General features: G+C 37.1%; 1 protein-coding gene across 5 annotated transcripts in view; it reads left to right on the top strand.

Moving 5' to 3' along the window:
* LOC119834792 (NAD(+) hydrolase sarm1-like) overlaps positions 1-11062 on the top strand; it is a 44927-nt gene that overhangs the window by 32814 nt on the left and 1051 nt on the right. For all 5 annotated transcript variants that reach the window (XM_038359292.1, XM_038359294.1, XM_038359293.1 and 2 more), the window contains 9 exons: positions 999-1154; positions 4046-4206; positions 4465-4909; positions 6006-6245; positions 6403-7721; positions 8413-8648; positions 9053-9342; positions 9639-9805; positions 10383-10568. In XM_038359292.1, the coding sequence (XP_038215220.1) occupies positions 999-1154; positions 4046-4206; positions 4465-4909; positions 6006-6245; positions 6403-7721; positions 8413-8648; positions 9053-9342; positions 9639-9805; positions 10383-10536 (3168 nt within the window). In that variant the 3' untranslated portion in view covers positions 10537-10568. The remainder of the gene's footprint in view (positions 1-998; positions 1155-4045; positions 4207-4464; positions 4910-6005; positions 6246-6402; positions 7722-8412; positions 8649-9052; positions 9343-9638; positions 9806-10382; positions 10569-11062) is intronic.

Raw genomic sequence — 11062 nt, 5'->3', positions numbered from 1 at the left:
GTCATTGCGCGTCATCCAAGTCTTCAACGGATTCTTCGTAACGCCAATTAACATATTACATTATCTAAACGATTGCGCGCTGTAACATAATACTAACGATGATAAAAAGACCTCAACTCAATTTATATCTCTCAATGTTCACGAAATCACTTGACAAGTTGCGATGGCGTAATTCGTGTCTAGTAACAATACGAGAAATTGATCGAAAGCCCTTCACGGACATTGATTGATGTATTTTGTAGACCTAACACTACAGAATTTATGTGGTAACTTGATCACGCCTGAGGTGAAGGCATCATCAATATGCGTGTTGCACCTATACGCGTGAATCGTTGTTCTGATTGAAAGTCGGACCCTCCGATGAGTCACAGAAAACTATAACGTTACATTCTTAATAGTTCCTTTGACCCTGTTCAACTGTTTCACTTAGTGCAATAATGTATTGTCCTTGTGCTGAATTTCAAATACTTCTCGGAAAAGCAATAAAGACGATACCTATCCTATCAAAATATCTAGGTTGTGTTTATTGTAGATATCAATTTTAAGCAAACACTATAATCGGTGGTAAAAATTGTTGTAATTTCATTTCTTTGTCTAAGAATATGTTTTTGTGAACTACGCAATACATTTTAGGGTTCGCCACTTGATAAATGGATTCCATGAATTAATGCGGGTGTGAAGCAATTTCCGCCATGTAAAATTATAAAATTTATGTTACCCTTGAAGGTTAAAAAACGTTATAGTTGGTATTTTTAACTCGTTTTTGTCGGACTACGTACTTATTGGCTGTATCTATTCAAATTTATATAAACTTTTTTTTAAGTTTTATCAATATGTCAATACGTAAAGAAGAACGTGTAAATAAATTACTTACGGTATTTATGTGTACTAAAAATTACATGTTCATACTGATCCAACTAATTAATGCTTTGCTTTGTTTAATACTAACTTAAAGCAAACTATCTACCTAATAATTAGATGTTCCCTTTTTCTCACAGATACCAGAATTCGGTTTGGATGGCAACAACACGTTGAAACACAACGGCAGCACCAAGGACCTGGCTTCCGTCATGGAGAACTTGAAGAAGACCAGCCTTGTCTCCAGGCAGAACCAAACTCTGAATACTCAGGTTTCCAGTTCCTCAAAACAACAGGTACGTTGTTTATCTATAAAAATTATTAATGATAATGATATTTATATTATGATTCCTAAGTTTTATACACTATTTATCCCCGAATGGAGTCCCCTGGAGATTTCTTAGAGTAGCCAAAAAGAGCAACTAATGTAAAATATAAATTAAATGACTTAGGACAATTTCTGACTCTAAATCTATTTCTTGGTTAGAAAATGAACATCTATCGATGCCAATGTGAACGGCACACGAACAATCAAATACGATCAATCAATCAGTTGCTTTATTATTTAAAGAATTAATAAATTATAAGCCTGTATTAGATCAATAATAGAACAAGTGACAGTAATATAGTGTTTTCTTGTGTTTGATTTTACGCGAGTATTCTAATACTCTAAGTATTAAAGCATTTAGTCATTAAAGATTTCTATAAGTAATATAGTCGTCTATACCTACTCCATATTTTTGTTAAGAAAAGCAGAATAGATTACAGTTTTAATTTTATATTATCTTGCAAGATTATTTTTAACCTACTTTTTCATCTCGTAAGGGTTGTTTAAAAGAAAACTCATTCAATTAGATTTTTTTAATTGTCAAGTCTTAATGATAAGATTTTATTCGTGAAATGGTATTATATTTAAAGTGGCTACTGACTATATTGTTTTATCTAATCCATTATTATACATTAACATAACCAAGGCGATCACTGTGTATGTTTCCAAAACATTCTCATTAAGCAACCAATTCAACCGGTTCTTATCTAAGGAGCAAAACGCGGGCGCAAACTAGTTAATGATCTTTCAAAAATATATATTTATGGTGTACAATTTGCGTCGTTACACTATTGAATAATAATTGTTTGAATAGCAAATGTGCCTTAACGTGCGCGTGGGTGTTTTAATAACATGAGACGTTTAAAATACCACATTTAGAATTATTATACGCTGAAGATAAAGGTTCGGTTCATTGTAAATAATATAGGAATATATTATATTAATGTATTTTCCATTGTCTTTTATTTGACCGTATTGTGTGGTGTGTAGCAACACATAACAGTTTACTGAAACTAATGTTGTGATAGCAGAATGAAAAGAGTAAAGCGATAGAGGTGGTTCATTCATTTTATATTACGGCAGGCATAAAAGGTCAAAAATAGATAAGTTCGTGCAATGCCTAAAAACAAATTTCGTTTTCTTTGAAATAATATTAAATATAGTTTACTGTAAGCTATTCCTGTACTGGCCTCGGTCTGTTCATAAAATGGGCGGTTTATTTTGAAATCAGCAAGCGCGGGTTGCGGAAAAAATAAATAAAACAAGTACCTACTCCGTGACCGAGTGCAAAGACGCGTTATTATTTAACTATTGTATGTTTTAATTAGCAGAAATGTAATCGAAAGAGAAATTAATTTTATAGCTTTAATGTTCAAATTGTCTCTCACCGATATAAAGATGAAAGATTTTATCCTTTATTAGACTACGGGAACTTATTTAATAATTAATTATACATGTCGTAATATTGTTGTGTAAATGAGAAGTTTATTAAGTACTGTATTTAATATATATATATAATATAACACACTCGACAAAAATCCTACTTAAATTTTAATATCGATCGATTTTTGTATGTGTATCACGTTTTATGTAACAGCATAGACATTGTTTACTTTTTGTTTGAGGCGTGGGTTTTTACAACATAGTTAAATATGATAACATTTAATAACATGTATTCTATCAGCACTGGTAATTTTACAAATCTTAGTTTTATAACGCTAAATAATGTGTTTAAAATTTATAACTTATAAGATAAATTGTTTACGATCCCGTTTCACCAATTTATCAACTTAAATATGGAGGGAGCCGCAACGTGAGTGCATGATAACTGCTGGCACAGAGCCAAATGCAGCCGCTCTATTATGGCGTAACATTGGATAGACATTAGGGATATCTGGTGTTCTACTTATGTCGTAACACAACAACGTTTCCTTAGTACGCTAAAAGAATTTAAATGGTTATTTACCACTAAGAATGTTCGGTCAATAGTTAAAATAGATATTCCTCTTCATTCATTCCGTCAAACGTATTAGTAGGTATTAGTTACTAATTTGGCGATGATTGAAACATTGAACAGTTTAGGTTAGATTCCTCAAGTAAAATAAATTTATATTAAAAAAACAAGAGGTATAAATTAGTCACAATTTGAAAGAATTTTCCACTGGCCCAAATACAACCTTATAGTCTTTCGATACACAAAGGTTATAAGACTCGATGCATCCCGCCTACACACAATGACTCACCCTTGTTCCCCAAAATCAATGCGTAGCCAATGCCAAAATACACTATACATTATATACCAACTACAGTGTATTTTTAAACACGATATTAAAGTGCGATACAATTGGAATACTGAAATTATATTTCCATAAATATATCATTCCTATTTTTACTTTAGTTTTATACAAATCATCAGTTTATTTTTAAACATGTCATCTATTTATATAATGACCCAACCATATCTTATTTATCCCGTAAGTACGCCAACACATATGACGCTCGCTCGAAGAAAATCCTCTATAGCATTGGCACTGAACTCAGTGCTTGTCTAGATAATGACTGTGTACGAAGTGTATTATCAGATTTAAGACGTCTAGTGTTTTACAATTATTGTGTCATCGACTAGGCTTTAAAAGTTTGTTAAAAATATAATACGAACAGAGTGAATTAAGGCTACATTACATTCATACGTATTCGATTTGCTGGTCTATCAATACAAAGGTTAATATCTTGTTGACCCGTGGAATTTATTTTAATGGTTCAAGGTTCAATAATTTTTATAACCTCTCATCTACGGCCATACTACGAAACAGTTCATGACGCAGAATAATAATCTGAAAATATACTAATCTTTTCCAGATGGTGTCTAGTGCGACTTCTAGCAGTGCTGCTTCAAGCCAACGCGTGCAGAGTTCGTCCCAACGGGCTAGCTCTATTAAATCAGATTTGACTGAATTGAAGAGTTCCATATCCGAAATGAAAACCCTAAGCAACACTGCGGCTTTAAATTTTGGACAAAGGTGATATAAACGTTACTCGTAGTTATAAATACTCGCTTTATGTTTTACTACTGTTCAAAATTTGTTTTGTTAATGATCGTTATAGATAACGAAACTGCTATCCCACCTGAGTTCCCATTGGCCCTTAGCCAATTCTCAGCCAATACGTTTCCTTGCTTTTAGTTCGTAGTTTCATCGACAAACAATAGACGCGTTCGTTATTTTACGCGGAAAATAACTATTTGGAGCGTCAAACCTTAACTATCGCCACCTTTACAGATTGCGTAGCTCGATGGAGAACATTGTGGATCAAGACGATATGAACCAGAGGCACATACCTGATATACGTGATCTCAGTGAAATGGGCGATATCAGCGACATTGGGGACATGACCGATCTCGCCGGTGATGGTCCTCTCGTTACCTTCCCAGAATCAGATACCCCACCGCCTGATAAACAGTGTCTCTTGGCGCCAACGACTGTAGCTATAGGCTCAAATGCAGCAAACGAATTGAAATATAGTGCAGCCCGTATGACTTCTGCGAGTTCCACCCGCGTAGTCACGGACGGGTTTAGTGCATCAAAATCAGCAGCAAATAGTTCCAGAACGAGGCGGTTGCAGCACGGGGACATGCAATATGCAGAACACAGCGCCGCTGGAGCCTCTCACAGGCTCTTGCAGGCTGAGGGATTAACAGCTGAACAAAACGCCGCCTATCTTCAAGTGAGTATAACATATATTCAACTAATTTCAACAGTGTAGTCAAAGGTAATTCGCAGTGGAATATTAAGATCTTTGAGCGCGATAAAAAGTAACCTGCGTCTCTTTCTAGCCCCCGAACTGCATACGGACTATTAGTATGGATTGAGGGTTGATTAAAATATAATTACATATACGTTTGACATATTTAATAAGTAATTCATTAAGTATTCCATTATACTACAACTTCTATGTAAACCGCTGGGGTAAACATTGTGCTTCATTAAATCGGTCTGCAAATCGCGCTATCGACAATTTATTCGGTGGAGCCAGTAAGGCGCGCCGAAGGACGCGACCCCGGGTGGCCGGCTCGATCGATACCCTGCCGACGTTTCGTGCCAGTTACGCTCAGCAGTCAGTACCCATGAGCGTCTTGTCTTGATAACATTGGATTTATAATGCTCGATCAAATTTATAACAACTACGTCATACGATTTTACGATGGCTTCGAGAATCGTAGCGTGGACGGTGAGGATGTGGCGTCGAGGAGGATCACCAGGGGCGGTGAGCTCATTTATCTCCGGTCGCTTATCGTAAACTACACCATGCTTGTCTCAGTCGGCGTTTGACCGTCGCGCGCGCAAGCACACGCGGAAGTTAATTAATGCGCATGCGCGCTTCTGTACACGAATAGTCGGCTTAATTTTAGACGCGGAATGTCGGGTGGGGGTTCTGCCCCGTGGCCGGTACATCGCGGCGTCCTGTCGCGCTTTCCGCCGAGGCCGCTGCATCCTTCGGTGAGGGGTTCTGCGGAAAATAAGAATTTTGCGATATATCTCCCTTTCAACCTTCTTAATATGTGACGTCTGTATACAAACTTTAAAATTATCATCGACTATCACGCGATTGGCCTACTTCCAATGGAGACTCATACAAGAAACCGGGCCATGACACGCAGTCTATTCGATGTTGAAGTGCTTTTTAACAGCCTCATAGAAAACCAGAATATTTTTAGAGAGACTGTTATTTACTACGAAACACTCGCTTTACGCATTCAAATTTTATTGACGTTAACGTTCATTGATAGGAAATTGTTATTTATCGATATCTTTCATTTCAGGAGAAGCGATCGCTGCAAGCTGGTGAGGTTACAGCGCAAGAAGCGAACAATATGTCCGCTTCTAGTTCGAGGCTCCAAACCGAAGCCTTCAGCGCTGAGAAAAAAGCCATGGCATCGTCACAGGCCCGACAAACTGTCACATCAAGTGGCATGTTCAGTCATAAAGAGCACTCATCACATTCAAATATGACCATTTCTAGCAAAAATCTCACAACTAAATCTACTTTACTATCGTCTCAGGTAAGTTTTCGATATAAATTATTCAATATTATAATGTAAAAATTGCATAAAACAAAAGAATAAGTACTCATACGCGTACACGTTAATCATAAAGGTATCGTGTGACGTAGGTGCGAATGTTCAAAACAGTGTTCTTTACTCCATGTTTGTGTTTCAGATGAGTCAACTGCTAAACGGAACAATCAAACCAGGCGATGAAGATCTTTCAAATTTAACATTCGAAGACTTGGACAAATTAAATGCTAACTCTAACGAAAAAGATGTTGATTTAGCAATACAAAAGTATTCACATCGAATGAATGCATTTATAACGGCGATAAAAAATAATCAAATGGACATGAAAAACGCCTGTGTACATTTTAACAAATTAAATGAAATGTTAAGAAGAGCGTGGGCGGTCCCTACGTATGGACACGAGTTAGGGTATTCATTATGCAACACTTTACGCACTTCTGGTGGCCTCGACATTCTTATGGAAAACTGTTTAGAATCAAATAACCCTGATCTACAGTTCTCTTCGGCAAAACTTCTAGAACAATGCCTTACAACCGAAAACCGAGCGCACGTCGTTGAAAATGGTCTAGAGAAAGTTGTCAATGTGGCCTGTGTCTGTACGAAACATGCACATGCAGATCATTCGAGAATAGGAACTGGAATATTGGAACACTTGTTCAAACATAGCGAAGGCACGTGTAGTGACGTCATCAAATTAGGAGGCTTAGACGCAGTTCTATTTGAGTGTAGAAAGAACGATATAGAAACACTACGTCACTGTGCCACTGCCCTTGCTAACTTGTCCCTATACGGTGGAGCGGAAAACCAGGAAGCTATGATCAAAAGGAAAGTTCCCATGTGGTTGTTTCCTCTAGCCTTCCATAACGACGACAATATTAAATACTACGCTTGTCTTGCTATCGCTGTTTTGGTCGCTAATAAGGAAATAGAAGCAGCTGTGCTGAAATCCGGTACATTGGATTTAGTAGAGCCATTCGTAACTACACACAATCCTTCTGAATTCGCACGTTCAAACCTAGCTCATGCGCACGGTCAGAGTAAGAACTGGTTGCAAAGGCTAGTTCCAGTATTGAGTTCGAAAAGAGAGGAAGCGAGAAATCTGGCTGCCTTCCACTTTTGTATGGAGGCGGGGATTAAGAAGCAGCAGGGAAACACTGAGATATTTAGGGAAATAGGTGCAATAGAGTCATTGAAGAAAGTAGCCAGCTGTCCTAACGCTGTCGCATCCAAATACGCTGCGCAAGCATTAAGGCTTATCGGGGAAGAAGTGCCTCACAAGCTGTCGCAACAGGTACCCCTCTGGTCCATAGAAGATGTACGAGAATGGGTGAAGCAAATTGGCTTTTCAGAATATGCAACGAATTTCTACGAAAGCAGGGTAGACGGAGATTTATTATTGCAAATTACAGAAGAGAATCTTAAAGAAGACATCGGTTTGCATAATGGAATCAAGCGGAAGAGGTACATAATGATTTTTATGCTAAGCTAATTTACCAAAAAAATAGTACTACCTAAAAGAGCTAAAAACGTATATTCGTGTAATAAATTTAATATTTCGATAAAGGTAAACTTATACGTTGCTCTACTGCAGTGATTCTCAACCTTTAATTGTTGCGGCACATATTTAACGATTTCAAAATTTGGCGGCACACAAAGAAAAAGATAAAAATTATTTACAACACACTCCATAAATAGTTTATGACAAAAAATTTGAAATATGCGAAATAAACTAATATATACTACAATAATAACTATACGTTTATTAAGGGATTAATTAAAATATTTTTGTTTTAAATGATATAATTTAATAATATTAACATATAAAGTGCCGCGGAACAGTTGGTTGAGAATCACTGCTCTACTGTCGAAGGTTCTCAATTCGATTGATTCTTTTTTCATTGGCTTTGTTACTCAATAGCACCATGTGTTCTCATCTTATTATTATGCATACATTAATTATTTTTGTATTCAATGGAGAATTGTTGTCATTTGATCCCATATAAGATTTGAAATGGTACAATCCCAGTGACGTCACAGACGTTTTGGACCATTTTGTAGAAAATTATTACAAGCCAAAATTGATTATATTCCAAGATGGACAATACACAAACCTGATGACTTCCCACATTTTTATTCCCACCTAAATTCCCAGATTCACGAGGGAACTGCAGCAGCTGAAGAAAATGGCTGACTACAGTTCGCGGGACACGGGCAACCTCAACGAGTTCCTGCAAGGCATCGGCGTGGAGTACACAATATACACGTACTCCATGTTAAACGCGGGCGTCGACAAGGAGTCCATCCGCGGCTTGAGCGACGAACAGTTGGAGAAGGAGTGCCATATTCTCAACAGTATACATAGATTAAGGATTTTAAACGCTATTAGAGGTGAGTTCTTAAACATTTTTTCATAGAATCTCATTTTAGTATGCTACTTTACTTATCTTACGTATAGCTTTAAAAGACGATACTCATGAACTAAGTTTTGAACAGTGCAGTTTTGTGTTTGAATTTAATACATATTGTCCAACTTACGCTGTCTTGTGTGAAAAAGTTTTATATTATTTTGTGCTTTCTTATTACTTCTAGTCATCACAAAATATCTAAGCATTCTTCAAAAATTCAAGAGTTCAAAGAGAAACGTTATAGATATAGTTGTATCTTCTTCACCAAAATAGTACCTTAATATTTCTTTATCCCCCTCGCTTTTCACGCGAACTTATGCAGTGTTAGATACGGTTAATATTGCAAATTTCATAAAAGTCCTCTATACCATTATTTTTACATTTCAGCATATGAAAGCAGACTTCCAATAAAAGGAGAAGAAAATTTAGAAAAGAATTTGGACGTGTTTGTTAGTTACCGAAGATCCAATGGTTCCCAATTAGCCAGCCTATTAAAAGTCCATCTCCAAGTTAGAGGGTTCACAGTATTCATAGATGTGGAGAGACTGGAGGCTGGCAAATTTGACAATAACCTATTGCAAAGTATTAAACAGGCGAAGCATTTCCTTCTGGTGCTGACCCCTAACGCCTTGGACAGGTGTAAGCATGATAATGAACAGAAGGATTGGGTGCATCGGGTGAGTTTCTAACGTTTTCATATATATAATTATAAAAATAAGCAGGTATAATTGCTGAAAAATTAATGAAAAGCACAATTTTGTAGTGATATATAGTGTTAAACTTTATTGGTATACCCAAATACGTTATTAATATGTTATTTTTTCTTAAATAGCCTTAAATCCTCTTGATATTCGATCAGGTGACCTTATATAAAGCTCTTTTTTATAGTAAAATTTCCTTTAATAACCTTCATTAATATTTTTTTCTATTATAATAATAAGCATACAATACTAATAAAATTCAAAATTTCCAGGAGATAGTGGCAGCGTTACAATCGCAGTGCAACATAGTGCCGATAATCGACAACTTCGAGTGGCCCGAGCCGGAGGAGCTGCCGGAGGACATGCGCGCCGTCTGCCACTTCAACGGCGTCCGCTGGATACACGACTATCAGGACGCGTGTGTGGAGAAACTGGAAAGGTATCTAAACTAATATAAAGCTGAAGAGTTTGTTATTTGTATGAACACACTAATCTCAGGAAATACTGGCCATTTTGAAAAATTATTTTAGTGTTAGATAGCCCATTTATTGAGGAAGGAAAAGGATACGGGCCTATGATATGTTATATAGCTTTCCCTTCCCAGTCCTATTCTATATTCCTCTCCTCGATCCTTTCTTAATCCCTTTCAATTTAAAGTCAGCAATGTCTCGCCTCTCTAAATGTTCATGGGCAGTGGTAGCGCTTATCATCAGGCTTCAATCCAATTCCATTGCCGACGATAAAAACATTAAAAAAATCAGGTACTACATGGATACATTTTTTTTTGGTGACATTTCTATTTGTACTTCCTTGTACCAACCTGTTATTTCACTGTTTTTATTAATGTAACACACCAAACTGGTGTATATTAATAATTCTTAATTTTTTTTTAACAAACTTGGCTTGTAGCTTATAATGTAATTTCCATGTATGCTAAGATAGCTTTAAAATCGTTATCTGTATTATTTGTGAGAAATTCTATATAAATAAATTAATAAATATAATAACTTTTCTAGTTTCCTCCGCGGCAAGTCGAACCTCGCCACCCGGCTGGACGGGTACCGCGGGCGCGGGGAGCAGACCCCCGGCACGGCCAGCATCGGCCGCGGCCCGCCCAACTACCAGCGCATGCAGTCCACCGAGAGCCGCGGCAGCGACAAGAACGACTGACTAGAGCCCTTGCACACCCTGCCGCCTGTCCGGTGAGCTATGTTCAATTATGTGGGAGTCGAGTACGCTTCGGCACGAATTGCGCCAGCTCCCACCGGGGAAGTACCAAACCCCTACAGATAAGCGGCTGTGTTTCGTACGGTGAGTGGGGGAGCCAGAGGCCCGTTTTCGTTTCCTTACCCGTCCCATTCCATTCCTTCTTTCCAGTCGTCAATCCTTTCCTTTTCCCTTACGATGCGGACGGGCGATGGTGATCGATTACAATCAGACGAACCACCAGCATTTTGTGTATATTAAATACCGTGTACCCTTTTTAATACAAAATTTCAAACAAATTGATTATTTTAATGAAACAACTCCACATTCAATATCCACTTTAAATCTTTCAGAATTTGAATTTAATAGTATTATTTTTTTAGTAAGCTAGATTATACGTATGTTATACATGAACTATAGTCCGGTCAATTTAGACCAAAAAATGAGGGTGAAGTTACATAAAGTCCCAACAAGCTGAATTTCTGTGAAG

The sequence above is a fragment of the Zerene cesonia genome, chromosome 20, assembly GCF_012273895.1.
Source record: "Zerene cesonia ecotype Mississippi chromosome 20, Zerene_cesonia_1.1, whole genome shotgun sequence".
Taxonomy (NCBI): Eukaryota; Metazoa; Arthropoda; class Insecta; order Lepidoptera; family Pieridae; genus Zerene; species Zerene cesonia.
Note: the sequence above shows the minus strand (reverse complement) of the source record. Positions and strands in the feature narration are given on the sequence as shown.